Source organism: Malaclemys terrapin, chromosome 4 (genome assembly GCF_027887155.1).
Source record: "Malaclemys terrapin pileata isolate rMalTer1 chromosome 4, rMalTer1.hap1, whole genome shotgun sequence".
Classification (NCBI taxonomy): Eukaryota; Metazoa; Chordata; order Testudines; family Emydidae; genus Malaclemys; species Malaclemys terrapin.
Window position 1 is genome coordinate 17,251,676 of NC_071508.1, and position 23,244 is coordinate 17,274,919.

At 50.7% G+C, this 23,244-nt stretch overlaps 1 protein-coding gene across 2 annotated transcripts in view; it reads left to right on the forward strand.

Moving 5' to 3' along the window:
- Window positions 1-17,028, forward strand: part of CCND3 (cyclin D3) — a 65,851-nt gene extending 48,823 nt beyond the window's left edge. The window contains exons 2-5 of one of the 2 annotated variants that reach the window (XM_054026823.1): window positions 632-847; window positions 9,678-9,837; window positions 11,050-11,192; window positions 16,503-17,027. In XM_054026823.1, the coding sequence (XP_053882798.1) occupies window positions 677-847; window positions 9,678-9,837; window positions 11,050-11,192; window positions 16,503-16,673 (645 nt within the window). In that variant the 5' untranslated portion in view covers window positions 632-676 and the 3' untranslated portion in view covers window positions 16,674-17,027. Of the gene's footprint in view, window positions 1-631; window positions 848-9,677; window positions 9,838-11,049; window positions 11,193-16,502 lie in introns of both variants that reach the window. The other variant, XM_054026822.1, reaches the window with a different exon arrangement.
- The last annotated feature ends 6,216 nt before the right edge of the window (window positions 17,029-23,244 follow it).

Below are 23,244 nucleotides of genomic sequence, written 5' to 3' on the forward strand. Positions count from 1 at the left end.
TCTGTTTATGCCTGTCATAAGTGTGGTGTAGATAGAGAAGGGGAGCCAGGAGTCTGAACTCTGGTTCTATCCCTGGCCCTGAGAGTGACTCTTTTTGTGATGTTGGGCAAGTCACTTAGCCCAGAGATTTCAAAAGTGGCCACTGATTCTTGGTGCCTCAGTTTTTGGGTGGCCAGCTGTAGCCACACTGGGACTGATTTTTTCAGAGGTGCTGAGCACCCCCACTCAAGGAGAGCAGGAAGTGATCAGCACATCTGATCATTAAGACCTAGATGCTTGAAGTTGGAGAATCAGAAACAGAGGCACTCAAAATCAGTGGACACTTTAGAAGATTTTGGTCTTTAACCTCTTTGTGCCTCCATTATACCCAGTTTACTATTTTCCCTACCTCCCAGGGGAAGGTGAGGCGAGTTCTAGGACATTAGGCCAAATTCTCTGCTGGTGATGTATTGGAGTTAAACCAGCAGAGAATTTGGCTCTTAAGGCCAAAAGTGCTTTGAGAGCATCAGACGAAAGGTTCCACAGAAATGCCAAACACTACAATAACTAGTAGTTTTGAAGTCTTGATGCGGACAGGAGCTGAGGAGTCTTGCATTTAAAACACTTCCTTTCTTCTGTTGGGTTTCATCAGGTGTGTGAGGAGCAGAAGTGCGAAGAGGAGGTCTTCCCCTTGGCCATGAACTACGTGGATCGCTACCTATCTTCGGTCCCTACTCAAAAAAATCACTTGCAGCTTCTGGGGGCCGTCTGCATGCTCCTGGCTTCCAAGCTGCGAGAGACCATGCCCCTGACTGTGGAGAAACTCTGCATTTACACAGACAATTCCATCACACCACAACAACTCTTGGTAACCTCCCCACTCTGCCTAATAGAGCCTTTCTCCCTATTCCCCAACTCTCTTATCCTCTACATGGTGCTGCTGCTTGACAACATACCTGCCCTGTGACTCCTTCTGTCTTCCTTCCCCTGTTTCCCCAAGCACCTTCCCCCGTTCTGCAAATAGCCTCTCTGCTTCCTTGCCCAAGTGGACACACAACCTTTCGGAGAGGTAGAACTGCACCCCTCACTTAGAGCCACCACCTCTGCCTCGGTTCCGTGCAGCTCTGGTGTTATTCTCCATTGATTGCTCTGGTAGGCAGAATCATGACACTGAGGTTATAGAAAACATTACATGTGTTAAACACACATCCCCATCACTGAAATTCACCGTGTCCCATGTTGGGGCTTTAATATGGTAAATAGCTCTGGATCAACAGCCCAGGAGAGACCAAAGGCCCTTATTCACAGAACAGGTACTGCAAAAGGCAGTGGACGGGGAAGGTGCTGTCAATGTGCGTATCTGCCCAAACCCGGAGGGACTTCATCTCTGGGGATGAGAGGGGAGCTGAGTTTCCATGTCCTCTGACCCTTGGTCTTTCTTCTGAGACTGCTCACAAGGGGGCCAGTTATGATGGGGGGCTTTTGTGACCTAGATGCCTGCCCACCGGGAGACCACGGTCCTTGGCGCTCAGAGACCAAGGTGGTAAGTGCTGTAGAGAGGGGCTGGGAATAATATAGGAAAAGGTCATGGACTTGCTGCCATTTGGGATTGTGTGGGGGAGGACAGGAATAGTCCAATAGGAACGAAGTGAAGCCATTTTTACAAGGTCTTAAGTGACACTAGGACTTCTTTACTTAACTCCATTGCTGCCCAGGTGTCCCACGGGGTGAGTCTTCTTGGTGGAGCTCAGTCAATGGGGGAGGAACGTGAAAGGGCTTCAGCGGTGTTAGAACATGTGCCCTTTAAGAGGGAACCACCACCTGACTTCAGTGTAACAAACATCCCTTAGGACGGTTTGTCTAACAGAATTTCCTAGGGTTAGTCATCTGCTGGTTAGGTTATTTTTGAGGAGTGGGGGTGGTGAGATGATGTAATAATGATTCGTCCCCGGGGTGGGGAGTGGACCCACTAAACTTTCAGGTGGGAGCTGATAGACATTTCTGGTTATTGGAGAACTTTTTTTATGATCATGCAAATGAGGATTGGGGGGAGTTCCCTTCATCTCCCTGCGACTTCCCCTGAGATATATGGAGGATTGCGATTGCTTCGGTAACACGGGTGGAGGATGCTCACAACCAGAGTAGGTGGATTGTGCCACATGTGATAGCCAGGTACGGGTGTCCACAGGAGTTGCGGGTGCTCATTGTGTCTGTGGAGTTGGCCCCATGGTTGGAATGCAGCTCCTTGCCTGTGCTGCTGTAGAGGAGGGTCCTGTTGGGCACGAAAACTCTATATCCAGGGGTTTCACTCTTCTGTAAATAAAACGTCACCCCTTGCAGCACTTCCTGATTCTTGAATATATTCCATGCATGTAAATCCCATGGATTAGAGTGGGAATTATGTGCATAGAGTTCATTTCTGGATCAGGCTCCAAATTAGAGGCTGGTATGTGTGTGTGGTCCTGTGGTAATGATGGGGATTCAGTCTCCATTCACCCCCTCCTGCTCAGGTGCTTGGCCTGCAAAGGTTGGGGCGGCTGCAGGGGCAGCAGGGTGGGTGCATTTAAAAGACGAGATGGGAAGGGTGTTTTTTTTTCCCCATGCCCACGGGAGAGAATGAGATGGATAGGTCAAAATGCTCCGATTCAATGGACTGTTTGTGTGGCTGGATTTAATGCCTTCCACAACCCAAGCTCTGCCTACTCGTGACACCAAAATGAGATGCCACGCTCAGTAAATTGGGTGGCTCTTCATATGGCTGTACCTCTCCTTTCTCTCTGTCCATCTAGGTTCTTATATTAGCACCCATCACCATAGTATCAGAGTACTTCCTTTTGTGCTTTGCTCAGCAGTGAAATAATTAACAGTGCTGACATTTACATTTTCACCAATAGGCTTCTGCAGCAATGCCCAGCTGAGATGAGCAAGAACGGTTTCATCCTTGGTGCCAAGCATCCTGCCTTATGGTGCTAATGATGGGCTTCTCATGCATGTGTCCACAGCCAAAAGAGTGGAGCTTCCCATGCACTAGCGTGAAGCTCCAGGGGCAGTTGTCTCTTTAGTAATTGGGGTTAACTTGTTTTGGTTTTTGTTGTTGCTTTTTTGGGGGTGTGTGGGGGGAGGATTGAGCAGAAGGTGAGCTGCCTGTGGTTAGAGGCAGCAGGTGGGTCAGAGCAGTTGAGGGCCTGGAGAAGGACTTTGTCTTTGAAGGTCATTGGGAAAGAAGATACCTGTAAGGCTGTGATCTGAAAGTCACACCAGTCCTGCTCTTGGTAAACTCTGTAGCCCAGCTGGGAATAGACGGTAGTATGACTTCCCACTCTGATCTCCTCTTGCTGGGTCATAGGCTCCACGACCTGAGAAGGATTACCAGCTCTCCAGGATAACCTTGGATGGAACTGGTGAGGTTTGCATTTGTGTTGGGATGTGACAGAGTTAATGCTCTGCTTACAAAACCAGAGAAAGCTGCTGCTTTCCTCCTATGTGCTAATAATGCTATCGACTTCTCTTCTTTCACAACAGTGCAGTGAGAGTGGGTGGGGAGGGGAAGGAGAGCTTCTCCATCGCAGTTTGGACAATGGATACATCCTGGCCTCTTAGCACAAATCTGTGCTTCCGGCGCACTCTCCTGGGCCCTTCTAAGGGAAGCTGGCTCACTTTCCCAGCAGGTTCACTTCCTCCTCTTGGAGAGGATGCCTGGCACAAGCTCGGCATTCTAAAAAGGATAAATTAAAACAAAATCTTGATGAAGTTATTCTTGGCAGAAGGAAATGATGCAAATGAAGGACTTGTCCACTTGGAGGAAGTTGGGTTTCCGTCAAAGGGCGTTATCTAACCATCTTTCTTTTTTCATTAAACCACTGGCGAGAGGCTTTTCTTGCCTGTGCAGGATGGTACTTAGCCACAAGATGGTTGGAGGGAGCAGCTATTGTCAGCAGGTCATACCGTCCCTTGGCTTGGTAGGACCTGGTTCATGTATTAGCTGTACTGTTGTCTCGTCCTCTCCCTAGATATTGGAGACCATGGTTATAAAGAGATGATAGTTTTAGCTTCTAAAATAGCAATGGTGCTTCCTGGCATCTTGGTTGCCCTGAGGTTTCAGAGGTGTTAACAGTTTGTGCATAACCCATGTGCTCTTTGCAGGGCAGGAGAAGGGAGATGAGAATGAAGATGACTTGTGCTATTGCAACCCAAGGCAGTTTCACTTGGGCTGTTAGCCTGAAACTCATGGGGTTGGAGGAAAGAAAACAATCTGGTTGCCAATCTTTGCCATAAAGCAGGAGTCTTGCTTTTGTCCTGCGCCTGCTGCTCCAGACTTGCAAAATCCATTCAAGTGTCTCAAGCAAAAGAACTTATCGGCATCTCTGCTGATTCTCCAACGTAGGTGGCAGCAGTAACTTTTCTTCCTCCTTCCCTCTTCCCAGAGTCCCACTCACTGATGCTTTTCTCCAGCTGCCATCTTCAAAGACAGCTCAGGACCTGTCATCTGGTACGGTACACTCCTGGGCTTTGACCTTAGTAAGTCTGACTTCCTGACTGCAAGGCATTTGTGGTCAGAATTCAAATGGACTCAGTACCCATTTAGGCATCAAAATAAGTGGCCAGATTTTCAGAAGAGCCCAGCACGTTGCGTGCAGAGCTCTTCTAAAAATCTGTTCTCAGGGCTAAGCCCTTGAAAATACGGCTATTGCTGGGAGAGAGTTATTTTATATAGCACTAGTGATGTGTAGAGACCCATAGAAAGGCAGGTTCCTCTCTTAGAGGAGCTTAGATTGAAGGGTCAAGTCCTGCAGGGTGCCAAGCATCCTCTACTTAAGCTCCCAAGCAGGAGTGTGCCCTTAGACAGATAACGCAATGAATCGTGCCAGCAGCTCATGGTAGGTAGAGATAGGGAAAGAGAGACAGCAGTAGACTATGGGAAGTGATGACTGCTCTTGGCAGAGCATTTCCAAGGAAAGCAGATCAGGCAAGTTTTGCTTCTGCTTAATTCTTGGGTGCAATTGATGTGACTGTTCTATGTCTGGGGAGCTGGAGGGGGGCAGAAATTGTTCCAGCCTTTGCTGTAGACTGCAGCCTTCACAGGAGACAGACACAAACATTTAACCAAAGTTTCCTATTTGCAAATGGACTTTCACATTCTGCTCATTTCAGTAATTCTGCATCTGTTGCTAAGTAGGCTGGGTGGCCAACTACAGCTTTGGAGTCTCTTCCCGCCCACTTTTTGAGTCAACTGAACGAACGTAGATGAAGGGGGTCAGAGCTGCTCAAATCTGCTGTTTCTAATGTAAAGTGTGGGTCTGCTGTGAAAAGCGAATTTACAATGGCACCTTGCTGCTCATCAGCTCTGCTGACTTTAGTGACAAAAATTAGCATGAACTTCATCTCCCAGTACTCCTGCAGAGCCAGCACAGTGATGGGAAAGGGAGCCGGATTGGGCGTCTTGAACAGAATTGCTTCGTAAAGTCCAGTCATTTAAACTTATGCAAACTCACTGAAGGCAGTGAGGTTGCACAGGTATTTCTGAGGGTAGAATTTGACCTGCAGCATCCTTATTGTGGATGAAGATCTACAAGAAGGAAAGGACCCAGCTTGACTGTCCAATCCAGGTTGAGTATGCAGGGCTGCAAATCAGAAAAAAACCATCTTTATACATGTAAGCACTTGAGCTAGAAATCACTGAGATATGATAAACACAGGGTCCCGTGAGGCTACGTTTCAGAGTAGAACCACAATTTGGTGTCATCTTGGCAGGAGAAGAGGAGGTAATGTACGGTGGAAGCTGCATTACTAAAACCAGTACTGGATGCAGTGAGGAGAGATCAAGAGAGCAGATTTGCTGGTGAAGAACCTGATTGTGTGTGCTCTCCATGCATAGAAATCCCAGCCAAGTGGAGGGGTGTTCTGCACACCGAGTATCTTACAGGATTGGGACCTGACTTTCTCCCAGTACAGAAAAAATGCCGAGCTAGCCGGGAAGTGTTGCTGGCTCTCCAGAGCGATGATAAACTCTGCAATCTAAAGAAACAAAGGATAATTTCCTATTTTTAATTTTTTTTAACCACTCAGAGCAAGTCAATTAGATGCCAAGGAAACTCCAGGAAAAGGATGTTTGTGATCTTGAGAACATTGTTGCTTTGGTGTGCTGCTCTCCTCTCTGTAGCAGCCTTTTGTTGTGCTTCTTCTAATGATTAAGACATTTTGATATGCAGTTCAAAGCTGGAAGCCGAGGGCGGGGGGCAGAGAGAGTAGCAAGAAGTTTTTATTAGACAGGGTGGCGCAAAGCTTCGTGAGTCTGATCCTTTGAGGTGCTGAGAATCTGCAGCTCCAAGATTGTTTTGAGCCTCCCTGCATACCCTGGGAAGAGCTGCTTCTTTGTCCTTCTTGAAAGGACAGATTGAGTCACCCAGACAGGTAATAAAACCAGATCAGTGTCAGTGCTGCAGGGGGGAAATAACCCCTCACTTTAAGCCTGGTGAGTCTAGGGTGAGCTCCCATGGGCCACCCAACTTTCTCAGCTGAGCTACAGTTTTTCCTGGTGGGTGGAAGGGGATGATCTCCTTCTGCCAAACATTTCCTGCAGTTGGGACAGGCTCCCTCTGTCGCTTGTTTGCGGTGGGTATGTCTTGTGTCTCTTCGGTGCTGGGTGGGAGGTCCCAGACTGACAACCTTTGAGGCTTCAGTCTCCTGTTAATAGAGTCACAGAGTTTATGGCCAGAAGGGACCATTAGATCATCTAGTCTGACCTCCTGTGTAACACAGGCCAGAGAATTTCATCCAGTAACTCTTGTGGTAAGCCCAATAACTTGTTTGACTAAAGCATATCTTATCCACAGAGCATGTCTGAGCAGTGGCCATGCTTGCTTTCCCATCAGTGCTCCAACCCCAGAAAGAGGCCTTGGGCCTGATCTGGACAGTCAGCGTATCGGGGCAAGAGGGAGTGTTAGCTTCGGCACATCAGCCTTCCCAGCGACATTGGCAACAAAGGGATTTGAACCCTGATTCCCAAAGACTTGGATTGAACCCCAGTAAACTCATTTCACATAGGCAGGCAGGCAGGTGATGACGACTTTCAGTCACGACTGCCCGAGGCTGTGTTCTAATTAGTGATCGAGAGAGGAAGAGCTCTGTATCCCATTCCCGATCCCTGGGCTCTGCAGCAGAGGCCTTTTTCTGGGTCCTCTTGCTAGTCTTCTTCAGCAGCTCAGACCCCCTTTCTGTAGCCAAGCCTGATGTCCGTTCTATATTCTCCTGTAATACGGTGCATCCCAAATGACCTTTTCCTGTGATCTTCAAGACCTGTGGTTTACAATCAGTCTTCTACTTGCTCTCCTCACTGCATTTAATTGAAGAGAGTATAGGTTGTTGGGAAGGTGCTGTTCTTATGTGCTGTGAAGGTAGAAAGTAGGCTGGTCAGTATAAAAGACCAGGCAATCCATCTGGGGAGCTTGCGGGGGAAGGGGACCCAACACCCTAAAACAACCCTGATTCTAGCAAAATACCATCCACTGGCAGGAAATGGCCTTGCAGCCGCACAGTGATGATACTGTGCGTTTTGCCCAGTGTGCGATTCGAAACAGGTTGAGCAATGCTGTTGTTTAACAACTCAGAACTGGTACTGTTGTGTAAGGGGAAAAGGTGGGGGGGGGTTGTTTTTAAATGAGCTAAGCCAGATCCGTCTGAAAAATCAATCTCGCTTCTTCAAAACTGCTTATCCTGGCAGAATTGGCTGCCCTGTTGGCTTCTCTGGGGGCAAAATCAACCTCGTAATCTATTGCCATTTAAAGATAATGGGACTTCTGGTAATGGGAACTACACTCTGAAATCAAGTGACCTAGTTAAGGCCAAGTGATGTCAAGAGGTAGAGACACCACTTTATTTGTTGCACTTACGTGGCCTCCATCCCAATAATTTCAGAGCGCTTCACACAAGCTTTAATATACCTATCTTCACAACTCCCCTGTGAGGCTGGGCAGTGCTGTTCTCTCCATTGTAGAGGTCATCTTTCCTGTTGAGGTGGTTATGGAATGAAAGGGCTGGTTTGGTTTGGTTTTTGTTTTTTTAACAAAAGGAGGAAGTGACACTTATTGGCTACAGGAGATCCTGGACTCTATTCCTGGCTCTGCCACAGACTTGCTGTGTGACCGTGAGCAAGCCGCTTGACCTCTCTCTGCCTCATTTTCCCACTCTGAAGCGGGAATAATGCTCAGAGGGCTCTTTGGAAGTTCAGTGGGCATGATCCTGAGAGGGGGCAAGCAGCCGCCGCTACAGCTGAAATCAATGGGCGTGCAAGGGCACAGTGCCTCTAGGGATCAAGCCCAGAGTCTGTAAAGTGCTTTGAGATCACCTTGTGGAAGGAGCTATACAGGCCAGTGTTCGAAAGGGTCCCTGTCATTCTGTCTGCTTTCTAGTCCTTCCATGTTTAAAAGTTGTTCTTGCAGCAGACTCTGTCATCCTGCCTCAGGCTGGGGTCTCACCAGGTCTTTTGAGCCAAGTTGGGTCAAGTTGGTTGGACGAGAGACCCTTCCGGAAAGGTGTCGAAGGAAGTGGTGTGGTGACTGGGTTGTGCTCTTCTTTACGAGTTGGTCGTGAGCCAGTGATCCAGCCTGGCGCTAGGAGGCATGGTACTGTTGGAGGTGCCTTAAGTAGACATCCTGATCGTTTGTTGTCACTAAAGACCCAGTGCCTGGTTCCCCAGTAAAACTGGACACTAAGCTTGGCATTGTAGCCAAATTCTAACGTAATCCCTCAGTTAAACATCCCTATAGATGCCGCTGGAAAAGTTACTCTTCCTTTTCTAAAACTGCATAGTGTCGCGGTTGTAGAATGGCTTCTGTGCTCCAATCTAGAGGTGGCTGCATTTCCTTAGGCAGTGAAGCAGTCAGTATAGACGGTCCAGCCATAAAGTGGTTAGAGATGGAGGGTATTAAGGTTAACGCTCCTGCGTGAATTCTGTGATTCTTACTCTGGCAGATGCCCATTACCATCAATGGGAGGTTAGGCTGAATGAGGACAGTGCAATTTCGCCCGTAGGTTGGCTTGGTTTAGCTGCACACTCATTTTGCCCCTCTCTATCGTGAGCATTTAAACTGCATCCACTGCCGGAATATTCAGGGCCGTCCCTTGTAAACTGCTGTGAGCTTCCTTAGGTGCAGAACTTATCCGTGCCCTATAGCCCCTTTGTGCTGCACAGCCATGAGCCAGGGGCCTCTCCAGCAAGCACAGAGGAGGTGTACCCAGTTCTGTTCCCCTACTTCAAGGAAACATTCTGGGGGCGGAGGGGGGGAGTGGCCAGGGAGTGCCTACTCCCTGGTTATTCTGCACTGTCCCGTAGGGGTTACTCCTCTATTGGTGCCGGTTTGCAAGTTAAGGAAAGCGCTAGTTAATCTGCACCAATAGAGGAGAGGCCTGTGGCTTCCTCTCTTGATCCCTACACAAGGCCGTGCATCAGTGCAGGCATGGATTTGTCCCACAGTCACAGACTGCGGGGAGATGAGTCCCCTGGCAGGAACTTTGCTTCCCCCTCTTTCTGTCCTGCCTCATAGCATTGCAGCATGGACGCTGTGCCGCGGGGCTGGCTCCTCCCCAAGCACCGTGCGTACACGCTCTCGGCTCTCACTAACTCTCTCCGTGGCAAAGCACTTTCTGTACAGAAGGGTCTGACCTGTTTGTGTAATACTCGCTCTCTGTCCCCCACTCAGGACTGTGAGGTCCTCGTCCTTGAGAAGCTAAAGTGGGACCTGGTGTCGGTGATAGCGAACGACTTCTTGGCTCACATCCTCTATCGGCTCCCGCTGCCCACGGACAAGGTAGAGCTGGTGAAGAAGCACGCACAGACCTTCATCGCCTTGTGTGCCACAGGTATGGGGCTGCTTGTTGCACTGGGGGCAGCAGAGCTGTCTCGTTAGGACTGGCCAGGCTAGAGCAAGCAGCAAGGGCGGGCTGGTGGTTACATCACAGGACTGGGAGCTGGGTAACCTGGTTCTGATTCCTGGCTCTGCCATTCTGACTTGCTGGGCAAGTCACTTGGGGTCTGATTTTTAGAGAGGCTCAGCACCTACATCTGCTGGGGAAATCAAGGCCCTTAACCTCTCAGTGAGTTCATCTCCCTGTCTGAAAAACTGGGGCTGATAATGCACGGGGTTGCGAGGCTGAGCACACTAATGTTTGTAAATTGCCTTGAGATCCTCGGCTGGAAGCTGCCACAGAAGGGCAAAGCCCCAGTAAGAATATTATTATAATGGCTAAAGCCTGGCATGGTGTAGTCAGCTGTCCATAGTCAGCGTCAGCTCTTACTGCCCAGCTGGGCCTCTCAAGTGGCGAGAACGGCACAAACCCACCACTCCTGAGCGTGCCCCACCACTCCTGAGCGTGCCCCACCACCTGGCCACTTGGCTCTAGGCCAGAATTCTAATGTCAGATTCCAAAAGTTAGAGATGGCAAAGGCGTGTTGGGGCTTCCCAGGCCAGTGCAGCATCACTCCCGGCTGGGTGCTCTCCAGTCTAGATCTAACCACCCAAGCAATGCGGTTTCCAGCACTTCCCCGGTGGAGACTGTTCCACAGGCTGAGATCTCAGTGCATTCCTGACATTCAGCCTACGCTTGCCTTTGCCTAGGGCTCGTCTACGCGGAGACTTACTCCAGAATAGCTATAGCGCTTTAAATTCACACCCTGCCTTATTGCGGAATAACTTCCCTGTGTAGACAAGCCCTTAGGACTAGGAAAAAAGGGTAAAACTATCTACTGCACCACTCTAAGCCATTTAGGGGGGACGGATAGCTCCGTGGTTTGAGCATTGGCCTGCTAAACCCAGGGTTGTGAGTTCAATCCTTGAGGGGGCCATTTAGGGATCTGGGGAAAAAATCTGTCTGGGATTGGTCCTGCTCTGAGCAGGAGGTTGGACTAGATGAGCTCCTGAGGTTCCTTCCAACCCTGATACTCTATGATTCTATGTCTCTTCCTGCCTTGGACTGCAGACACTTGTTAGCCTTACAAAGTTGCTGCAGGACGCAGCCATGTTCACAAGGATCCTTGCTAACATTCCTTACTCCATTCCCTGCCTGGGTTTGTAGATTACACCTTTGCTATGTACCCTCCGTCCATGATTGCAACGGGCAGCATTGGCGCAGCGATTCACGGCCTGTCTGTCTCGGCTAACTCTTTCTCCGGCGAAGCACTCACGGAGCTGCTGGCCAGCATTACTGGCACAGAGGTGGTAAGTAGTGGTTTGGGGGAAGCGTGGCACAGAGGTCTGGGACTCGGGGGACTGAGGATTCGGTTGCTGGACTCACTGTGTGTCCTTGGGCATTTCAGTTCCCCTCTCTGTGCCTCAGTTTCCTCATCTGTAAAATGGACACCAGAATGATGCTCACCTACCTGTGTAAAGGGCCTGGGGATCATTAGCTGGAAGGTGCTTTATAATGCAAGATAGTATTTACTATCTCTGCCCAGGCACTGCCAAGCTGATCAGACCACTGGATGTTGGTGTTCTGGGATGGGGAGACCACCAGGAATCTGTTTTGGGATAGAGTTGGAATCTAAGTGAGAAGGAAGCACAGGGGCTGAGAGATTATGCCAGGGGAGGGCTGTCACTGTCACCTTGTTGGGTAGTTGCATTAAGCTAGATCTAGAGGGTCCCAGGGCATTTGTGCTTATTCCTAGCCTCCCAGCAGAGGTGCATGGGATGGGGCTTAAGGCAGAGGAGAGGCTGCATACATACGTTGGGGAGAGAAGCCTGTGTCCTCAGGAATGGCCAGGCAGGGATGGAGAAGTAGCTGCTCAAGCAGACACCTGCCAAGAAGTGTTACAGGGCTTCAGTGCCCAGGCCTGAAATCTCAAGTCGCATTCTGCAGGGAGGGAGGGATATTTCTCTTTCTCAGTCAGGTTTGGGATCTAAGTCTCCTTTATTCTCCAGCTTCAGATATAGGGGTTGCTCATTCCCCCACTCCCCCCAATAAGTGACCTTCAAAGTAGAGAAGGGACAGGGCTTGGCTGTAATGGAACAAAACAGGATTCTTCACTGAGGCTGCTGGACACAGGCAGACCCTGTAAATTCTCTCCAGCTCCCAGACTAACTTGGTCTATGCTGCCTAGTGTCCTCACGCAAGGTCTCCCTAGGTCCTGGCCTGGCCTAAGCAGTCATGGAAGGGATGCTGATTACATTATACCACCCAAATGTCCAGACTGTGGTAACCCTCAGAGTGTTTTTGTTATTGGAGTCCCCAGTCTCTCCCTGAGCACGGTACTACAGCGTCTGGTTTCCTCGCCCCCAGGGCTGCTTCAGCCTCCCACGGTCTGCTCCTTCTCTCCTTGCTGCCGGAATTACAATGCCAGGAGGGGCGGCTGTGTGGCCTCCTGCAGACTGCTGTATATGGCTCCCGTCTCATCAGCATGATCCTCTCCTCCCCAGCTGCTGACCTTAGACTGAACGCCTCTTCTCTACACACTGTGTTGGCTCAGAAAGCTGTGGCTGAAGCTAGGCAGAGACTGGCTTTTTGTTCTGAGTCTGTACAGCGCCTAGCACGGTGGGGGCCGGGGCCGTGACTGGGGCACCTAGATGCTACCATAATACAAATAATTACTAATTGTAATACAGAGTGCTGGCTCTTGCCATGGTTAGGTAGGCGCAAGGGGCTGTGAATCTTCACTGGCCAGCAGTCACTGGCAGGGATGCCCTGGGAGGAAGTGATAAAGATCCCCCGCCTCTCCTGCCTCTTTCCGGAGCATAACTACACTAGCCCGAGGTACTTCCCCAGCTCATAGTATGCAGCGGGGTGCGTGGCTGCTGCATGCCAAGGTCTGTTCCCCGACTGCCCGGTCGTACGATGGCCCGGATCACTTTCTCCTTTTGTCCAGCGTGATGGGGGGCGTGCAGGAAGCCTTTGAATAGCAGACACAAAGGGAGGCACCCGCTCACCTGAGCGGACAGGTGTTAACGGGATTGGGTTCACGGGAAAACAGGCTCGGCAGCTGCTAACCTCGGCCAGTGTCCGATTGCTGCCGCTCTAAGCGTGGGCGGGAAGGGAGCCAGAAGCGGCTTGCCATTCCAGGACTCTTGATCAAAGGCGGATGTGCATGGAGCCGTAAGGCAGGAGTATGGGGAACTGGTCCCTCAGCACCTTTGGGGAGCAGGTCGGGGGCTTGAACTAGGATGGTTCAGGGTCCCTGTCTTCAATCATCCCTTGCTCCGAGCACTGGACCTCAGGAGCCCTTGTTCCCCCACAGCCCCTTTGATCTCTGCATCTGCCCAGGCACAGAATGCTTGAACTCTGGGTGGAGTTAGTTACCCTCCCCTGATAGCAGCTCTGGGGAATTGGGAGGTTTGGGGCTGTAGTGGAGCCGGGAGAGGGATAATCACAGCCTAGTATTGTCAGAGGGAGGCCGGGTGGGGGGGCTCACTTTATTTGCTCAGTGGTTTTTGTTTGAGCCTTTAAAAAGTAACTTTGAATTGCCTGCAGCCAGCTGCTCTCAAGCTGCTGCTGTGAATGGGGCAGAGGCTGAATGCTGCCCTGTGAGCAGAGTTAATTGAAGCCCGCGAAGGAGAACAGGTGGGAAGCAGGGAAGATTTCAAAGGCCGGCGAGGGGGAACACAAAGGAAAGATTAGAGGGCATTGGAGTCGCTGAGGCCCAAAGCTGTTACTAGGCTGCCTTCCTTTATGTAACCCCATCGGTGTGTGCGCGCAATGCAGCCTTTTCTCCCAGCCCCCTCCCGGGTTCCTTCCGACTTCTCCGTGCCAACCCTGTCTTCAGGGCCGATCTCCTGAGCTTCGGCTGTTGTTATTTATTCTTTGTATTACGGTAGCACCTAGGAGCCCCCTTCCTGGCCTAAGACCCCATTGTGCTAGGTGCTGTACAGCCACAGAGCAAAAAGACGGTCTCTATCCCAAGGGACAGCCATGTCCTCTCTAGCTGGAGTAACCTTTCTTTGGACTACTTCCACTGGCGTTCTAATGGATGGAGCGGAGGGAGGGGGGAGGGTGGGGGAAGGATTCCAAGCTCTGATTCCTAGGCCCCATTGATTCAGTCCATGAGCTTGGACAGGTCTCTTCCCCTTCCGGCGACTCAGTTTCTCCACTGCTTAAATAGAGGAGGATGATAACCTCCTTCCAATGGCCACTGAGGCTTAATTCATGAATGCTGGCGGTGCTGCAGGGCATTAAGGACATGCAATGGCTTACCGTTATGCAGACTGTGCTGCTTTGCTCTGTTCTGCCTCTGCTACCAGGCTGATAAATTCCTGCCATGGGTATCTGGGCCGTAAGGACTCGGGACCTCAAGCATCTAATAGGTTCATTACTCCTAGTTGTATTAAGGTTTTATCTTAAGTGTGTGATCACCGAGGGGTTAGGTGCTGCCCGCTTACTACTTAACAAGTCTTTGCTCTCTGGTAAACATGCCCCGTACAAGGTTTGATTCTGAGTGTGCAGCATTATCCACAGGGAGATGGGCAGGTTAGAGTCTTCCTCCCCCTTTCCTGTAAGGCATGGGCCCATACCTCATTTTTTAAATAGGCATCTGATGGAAGGTGACAGCCCTAGATTCTGGGCTCCTTTACAGAACAGGTATTGCGGGGGCAGGGCAAGCGTCCCACAGCATACTCAGCCAGCACACAAGGCCCCTCCAGAGAGCCAGAGGAGAGCTCCCTCTCGATGCCTAGACAGTCCGTAGCATCTCTGCCGAAACCAGCCCTTTTGCGGGTGATTGCAATGGTGGCTTTTATGAGATGTAGACCTCTGTCTCGGTTCCTAGTAGACCTAGCCGCCGAATTCAGAGAGGCCATCCAACAGTGGCAGCTTCTGGTTACTGCCGACCTGTGCTGAACTCGAACCAGGGTCTCCTTGCCTATCCCCCGTCCCTGCAGCCCATAGACATGGCCTGCCAGCTGTCCCCTCTCCTTCTCCTGCCCTGGGTATAACACAGCAGTGAACCAGCCAAGAGGGGGTTTAGAATGGCCGTTGCTGGGGCCCCGTGTACAGCTCTCTTCGCCTCGTTGCTGCGGGTAGAAGGCTAGAGGCTACGCTTACTGGAAATGACTTGGGGAAGGGGAGGTGGGTGTTGCTATTTTTGCTTGCCACATCCTCTGTCAGTTTCTAAGAACCAGTTGTGGATTCCTAGTAAGAGATTCTATGTGTGACACAATCCTGTGAACAGAGACGGCCCAGAGTCCAGCCTGGCTCTGGCCAGAACCCCAGCCCTCGTCTGTGCAAAATGCCACCATTCCTCATCAGAAATTGGGGGCAGAGGGCAACCTCTGCCCTTTACAGATGCAGGAGGCCCCAGACTCCGCTGCATCTTGTGCAGCACCCTGGTGAGTCACTGCAATCTAGTGTCAAACTGGAGGAGTTTCCTCACCCTGCAGAGGCTCTAGGGGGATTGTCTTCGATACTTGCCGTGCTCTGCTAATTATAATCATTCTTGCTTCAAAGTTTCCCTGAGGCTGGGCATTTCCCTTGCCCCAAGGACTGCACTGGAGCCAGGATCCTGGACAGTGTTGCCAGGAGATGCAGTATTGGGCTCCCAGTGCATGAAGAATCTAGGAAAAATCAGATGAAGTTCTCTGATGGTATAGAAAGTGTAAGAGCCTAGTGAGGAGCATACTTCGTCGTGTAGATGTACCTGCATCTTAACAGAGTGTTAATGTCCTCTGCAAAAACTGATAGCTTCGCATGAGACCCTTGGATTGGGATAGCTGACTGGAGTCTGAGAAGTCTGGGTCTAGCTTTCACGGAAGGCTTGGAGTTAAGTGGAAAACTGTTCCCAAATGTTCCTCACTTTACTAATTCCCCTCCCCCCCCACCACAGCACACCTTGGTCCTCTGTTGGAAATGAAGGACCAAAAACAGTGGGTTTAATTTAACTCCACAGAAGGTGCCAGATCCCATGGTGATTTGGGGCCCTACAAGACCTTAGGCAGCCCCAGTCAGAGACTGAGCCCTCTGAAGGAGAAGAAGTGGGATAGAGAGCGAGGATGTGGGCAGTTGCTGGGAAGTCAAGGTGACTAAAGAAACCAGCATCTCTTGAAGTATTGAAAAACGTCTCCGGGCGTTTAGGCTAACGTGTGTGCAGTCTGACACAGGTCCTTGCTCCGTGTTAATATAGGTAAATACCAGTGCAGGAACTGTTTACGTCCATTGAGAGAGGAAACAAAAGTAGGAAAAGCCATGATATTGTGGAGCTGAAGAAGGGGTCCTGTCTAGGGAAATTACCTTTCCAACCTCTCCTACTGCTCCAGAACAACCTGCACCCCGCCATAGCGGGCCATAAAAGTGACCTTAGTGGGAATCCAGTAGAGTAGGGAGAAGAGGTGGAGTCACTGCAGAGCATTTTCTTAGAAAGGGCTTAAAGAATAAACTCAGATAAACAAGTTGGAGATGATCTGCCTAGGACTAAGCCTCGTCCATCCATTTAGATGCTCAGGCCTGAAATATAGCCCCGCACCTGTTTAGAGACATCAGCAGGGCTCTCTGATTTCCGAGAGGCAGAGTGGAATTGACGCCTCTGGTCTTCTTTCTTTCCTCTCTCGCAGGACTGCCTGAAAGCGTGTCAAGAGCAAATTGAGGCAGCCTTAGCTGAGAGCCTGAAACAGGCTTCCCAATCCCAGCAGGAATACAGCTCCAGGAAGACTCCCGACTACCCGGCCAGCCAGAACGGCAGCATGACCAGCACGCCTACAGACGTCACAGACATCAACCTGTGATGAACCCCCCTTCCCCATAGTCCCCCAGCCCCAGGAGAACGGGACCTCGCACTGGAGAGGGAGAGGCCTTGTGGAACCTGCTGCCCATTAATTCTGTCCGTCTGAAACGCACCGGGGACTCAGTCCACGCACCTGAGGTGGCAAGGACCCATCCGCTGTCCACCCAACAGCCCAGTAACATCAGAGGGGAGGTGGGAGGCTAGGCTGTGATGACCTCACAAGAGGAGACTCAAGCAGGTCTAGATGGGTTGGCATCTGGCAGTACTTTGCTGTCCCTACTGTTAACCTGCCTCACCAGACGGTGGCGGGGGGAACGTTTTGTGGTGGGCGGGGGTTAAAATACATCGGGGGAGGGGGTGAAAGAGCTTAACTTCAGTTTTAAAGAGTTTTTCGGGTTGTTTGTCTGAAACATAGTTGGTGCACCGTTGCCGTTTGCTGTCTCCTAGGGAACCTTGGTCTCAAGCACTGCCAACCCTTCCGTGTGCGCACTTTATGCACATTAAGCTCTTTTATTATCTTGGCTTCTGGGATGAAGAAACATTCACCCAATGCCTCCTGCATTGGAGCAGCCCTCAGTCCCTAGTACAACAGGTTGGCTTGGTTTGGGGCCAAGAAGATGGGTTGATGGGGAGCCATCTGGAGGAAAATAAGAGGAGCAGGTGAATCCATCTCCTCACTGCTCAACACCAGGCTGGTTGGGTTTCTCCTACTGGGAGGGAATAGCAGGGTTGCTTGTGTCATTGTTAACAGGGAGAACAAGGGTCTGGTTTCTTGTTTTTTTGCGCTTGCTTTGTGCAAGTGCTCTGTTTTGGGGATAAGTCTTAAGAGCTGGTACCGAAAGGTAAAAGCCCTGGGAAGAAGGAGACCTTTAGTGTGAGGCTCACTGGGTGTAGGGTTGGAATTGGACTCACTGCACCTGAACTACCTTAAATTGCCTTTGCTTTCTGCCATTCTCCAAGAGGCATTAACCAACTGCTCAGACAAGGGAAGAAGAAATGGAAGATTTGCAACTTCTTGGTGGGAAACTGGGTGCTACTTCCCCTTTCCAAACAGTGCCTTAAGCATCCTTCCACCTACCTCCATCAATCCGCTGTGCCACCAGGGCTCTCACGTGGAGATGAGTTAGTTAGTTCAGACACCACTCTTATTTTTAAGTATATACTGAATGTGCTGCTATAGTCTTAAATTTTGATGAACTCCTCCAGAAGGTCTCAAATCCAACTGGAAAAATAAAAAGCAGGAGGGTGAGGGCAAGAGAGGGGGCAAATATAGAGTGTTTTTATAGGTGATATATATATATATACACACACAGAATAGGCCATAAATACTTCCAAGCACTTATGGACAGAGAAAAGATTTTTGTTGTTGTTGTTGTTGTTCCTGTTTTAGTTTTTAAAAAGTTTTAAAAAAATGCTGCTTTGATAAGAGAGAGACTTACAGATTACTATTTTATTAAAGGGCAGAAGCCAGCTGGACTCTTGTCTGCTAAGATGGGAGGTAGAACACTGCTGCTTACATGGATTTCTGGGCACTGATGGTGTCTTACTCTGTGACTATGTCGCCCTCCAGGGAGGAGAGGGGGAAAAACTCCCTCCTAGGCTGCCACTAGAAACAGAGTCTTGTTTGTCAGGCTGCTTTTTCCTTCCACCCGTCCTCCCACCGTGCTTAGCCTGATTTGCCAAAAAGGAAAGCTGTCTGCCACTGACTTCTGCTAGCTGTTAAAGTTAGGAGGGGATAGAAATTACATGATGTTTGGGGGCTGTTTGTATAAAAGGAAAATATATATATATATTAATGAGTTAATTTAAAAATAAAATTGTTTGAACTATCCATATGCAGAAATTCCAGGGCTAGGAAACCAGATGAAAGCATATGATGTTGCAATAAAAGACTTTTTAAAAAAAAGTGAAAGCATCTAAAGTTTCCCCTTTGAAAGACTGAGTCAGATTATGTCTCTTTTTTGAGTGCCTGAGCGGGGCACGGCCCTGTATACAAAGAGATCTCTGGAGCCAGGTTCTTCTACTCCTAACAGCAACAAAAACAATAGCTGTCTCTTCCTTTCTAATCCCTAGCTCAGAATTTACAACCCAACCACATGCAGGTGACCTTGTTCAGACTGACATGGCTCACAGCTGAGGGATCCACAGTTTGACTGATTCCTCAGCTGTGGGCTAATTTGCCATGTCATTGTCCATGAGTGCATTGTTCCTGAAGGACACTGGGGAGGAAGTGAGTGCGAAGTGTCAGCAGGGCTCATATGGGAGAAGGTATAAAGAAGAGGTGGGGAGGAGCAAAAGAGGATGGCGAAGGGATAAGTATACATTGGATTAAGAGAAAAGCTGGAGGATGGGGTGGAAGCGGGCAAGGTCTTGAAGCTGAGACTCTGATGCAGGTGAGAGGGAAGCTGGGGTGGGGGAGATTTCAGTGGGGTGTCCTGGACGGTAGCAGCAGCTTGGATGGTGGCGAGGGGAAAAATCAACCGGCCTTAAACTCACTTGAGAAGCGGCTCAACTGAACCAGAAGTGTATATTAGAGAAAGACACCCCCCTACCCCACGATCAAAACCCCAGCAATAGGCCCTAGCGGGAGTACGTGGGAGAACCCAGGACTTGGGCACTCCACTAACTGGGGTCCTTAATAACATGCAGGCTTCCACCCCTGGGGCAAATTTTGCGCTGTATCTTACTTGCTTTGTTGATGCACCTGTCAGAGGCTACGTGACCCCCTCCGGTGTAACGGCGTGGAGGTCGTTGGATGAACACAGCGCTCCAGCTTGAAAGTGGGACAGAGCTCAAGGTAGAAATATATATTTAAAAGCTTTTGGGGGGGGGGGGGAGCAGGATGCCTGCATCAGGACAACAAGGCCTGGTGGGGGACACACGGTAGAAGACTGTGACTTTATAACCATCTACTGACTCTCTGAAGTATCTTTGCCAAATGGTTTTCAGTACAGCAGATACAACTTAGCATTCACCAAGGAGAGTGAATGCGAACTACACTAGGAGTCTAGAGTTTCTCTCCACCTTATCTACTTGTTATGACTAAAGGAAGGAGATAAAATCAGGGAGTGTAGGAAAAGGGGCAGCCCCAGGTGGATGGGCTCCAGGCAAATTACCTAATTTCAGCATGATTCAAAAATGGCCCTTTTGTCCTCAACAGCCCTGCTCCTGCTGTAGCGCAGAAGTGAGCTGCAGGTGTTAGTGCTGTGAATACTGCAGTGCCCCAGGAGAGCGAGCTGGCGTCTGCACCTCCCTGTGCATCACAGGCAGAATATTCTGCTACCTTTCAATGATGGGGCCAATCTCTCATGCACGTGTGAAAGGTTGCACAGATGTCACCGCGGGCCTAAGTGATAGATAAGGACAATATCCAGGCCTGAGGGCAGGATGTGGTGTGCAGAACCTCTGACTGGTGGCAACGCATACGGAGGAAACCCAGCTTGACTCTCAGTTCCCAGGCTGAGTTTGCAGGTTGTCCTGTTTTATTACAGAGGGAGGGAAAGGAGCTTTTTAAATGTAAATGGTGAATTCTTGAGCTGGACAAACATGGGAACCCCATGATGGAAGTCACTTTTCAGAGCTTACAGAGCTCCCTGAGGGTTGCAAACAAGGTGTCTGGAGGGTCATGACCACCCTGCCATTCAACTGTTGCTAAATGTTAGGGGGGGGGGAAACCCAGCCACATGGGAATGGGGACCTCCCTGGAAAATGCTGAGAATCACTGGTAGAGAGCAATTCGCGCAGGGAGCATTTTGCAAGAGTATGATCATCCTGCTATGCTAGCGTGACGGAGCAGCTCCAAAGGAAGAAGTAAAGCTAGCAGAGTCCCAGTTTTAAGTGGAGTCAGGGCCACATGAAATCTGGGTACAAGATGGAAAGTGTTTGGGTTACAAAGCCAAGCGGAACACGAACGCACATGGCTTGGGTGACACGGGAAAGGCGAGCTAACTAGCGATTGTGGTTCTGCAAAGCTTGTGCCCCTTGACTGAATCAGGGTGACTGTGGAGGGACTGCATAGAAGCATGCACTAGAGAGCACCGGACAGGAGGGGTGCACTGGTGTGGGAGGTGGGCTGGTTGGAGTGGCAGGGAAGGACCACACTGCAGTGTGGTAGGGGAGCATGCCAGAGCATGGGGGTGCAGAGTAGGTGCGCTGAGGAGCTGGGACTGGCGCATTGCAGCGAGGCACCGAGCTGCTCCCTGGAGTGACTGTTTAGCAGTGGGTACCACAAGCTGACAAGTGGAGGTTTCCCCCTGTGTCAGCTCTTTGCATTTGGGGATTTCCCCCTTCAAAGCCACCACCTCACCACGTTGCTTTCTCACACTCCCCTCCTCAGCTCTGCTGATGGCTGTTGCGTGTACTTTCCACAGAGCGCTGCAGGGATGTGTGGCGACAGCAGGAGGGTTTGGGCTCTAGCTGCCTGAGCAGAGGATGATGTGGGGCTGCTGTGAAAGCCCGCGTAGCACTTAGCTTCCTCCCTGCCAGTCTGCCTGGTAACAGCCAAGCCTGCAGCACACCCTCCAGCAGCAAGAGAAACTTTTTTTTTTTTTAAACCCCCCTAGGGTATTAAACACAGCTGAGCCACTACGCTCTTCCCCTAAGGTCATGGCCTGGGGAGCCTGGCATCTGCCCTGTGAAGAGGGAAGGAAAGGCCCTTCTGTGCCAGCCCCTGGCAACCTGCTGAGGAAGCACAGAATCCCTGTTCTTGGGAGGGGGTCCCCACAGCAGGTGATTCCACCAGGACAAGCCCTGCCTGGCAGCGCAGCTGCTAACTCCAACTCCACAGGCTCCAGGGCTTTAGCCTGGAGCTCAAAGCACTTTTATGCCTTCCTGTTCCCTGCAGGGTAGAACTTATCCTTGCCTCTCACAAGCACGGCTCTGTGCGCTTGCAGGGTGAGAGGGAGGGAGTAATCAAACCCAGGCGTCCTGATGATTTTGCATCATGTCCTCTTGCAGTCAGGAGCAGCAGCGGGAGGACTGCTCCTCTCCCCGCACGGAAGGAACTGCCCTTTGCTGTCTGGAGCAGGGGTTACATCGGGCCCATTCTGACAGCCGCTCTGCCTGCCCCCTTTGTTTGCCTGCTGTGTTTCGCCACCTCGTGGGGGACTGAGATAGATCAACCCCAACTTCCTTTTGTTCAAGGCGGTGTGAAAGCCTCTGAGCAGCTGTGAGCAAAGAGATAACTAGACAAGGAGCTGGCTTAGCAGACGAGGGCACAGACTCCTGTGTTGCTAGGGGGACAATTGCCATAAAGGCCATTGCCCTGGAAGGACTAAGGCCTCCACTGACTTCAAGGCCTCAGCTTTGCCTGCATGGGGACTGGACCCTGAACTGCAGGGCTCAGAGGAGGTAGGTTGAGCAGCCGGAGGACAACGGCTCCACCACTCTTAAAGCTCCGGGTTGTGGCTGTCTCCAGTAGAACGGGTGGGCATGGAAAGGGCTGCCAGACTCACAGCTGCATAGGTGCCAATCTCATCCTGGCTGATCTTCTGGATCAACTAAGTAGGGGACAGGCCCCAGGAGAGCTCCTCTTACCACCTCTTCAAATAACCAGTCCCCTTCCCTTGTTCAGACCTAGGAGCGAGTTCAACTGCTGTTAATTATTTCCAGTGCAGGACCACCCAGAGGCTCCCATTGCAGATCAGGCCAGGACCTCAATGGACTAGGTGCTGTATAGAGCCAGACAAAGGCAGTCGCCAAGCCCAAACTTCCTGTCTCCTTCCACGTCCTCTCAGCTGCCTCCGGCAGTAAAAGAGAATAGGTCCCTCCTCTAAAGGAGGGACAGTGGCTCAGGAGCCAATTGAAATCAATGAGAATTTCGGGTGGGGGGCGGTGTTCAGTGCACATCACAATTGAGCCCTGAATTGCTTGGTCAGATCAGTTATGGGCCTCATCTTTAGCCTTGGAGTGAGTCCCACGGTCTGCCCCTGCATGGGTGGCAGGGAGGGAAGTAACTTCTAATTGGAGAGAGGACAAGTTCAAACAGGCTTTCTGGGCTCTCTTGCATCAGCGCATCTACTCGAAGGAACATGGTTAGTGCCTACGTGGGGGTGGTGATCCAAGGACATGGTGAGATAATCGCTCCCCCTTTATTACGCCCTGTGTGACCAAGTGACGTTCCCCAAGGTCACACCTAGAGACAGTACCCAGGGGTCCTGGTTCTGTCACCTCCTGTCTGTGGCTTCTTCCCACCTGCCTCCTCGCCAATGTGCAGAGCTGCTACCAACACCCAGCCTTGCTTTTGGCATCCCTTTCTGTCCCCCATCTCTCCTGGCTTGCAGGCGGCTATCTATCACTTACTCCGAGAGCGTTCCTTTCAACGTGCAGCTGGGTAATTACAGAGTAGCTGCCTTCCCCTGTGACCGTTCCTGCTAAACGCTACAGACTGGATTGATGGGAGCTGTGCAAATTGTTCAGTCATCTCCGTGCTAGTGAGTGGCTGTCCTGAGGGAGCCAGCTCTCTGCAAACAAACCCACTGCTCCATCCGTCTCCCCTGGAGCTAAACCCCCGTCGAATGCATTACTCTTCCCATGCCTACAGACGCAGCCTGGTGCCGACTGCACCTCAGGCA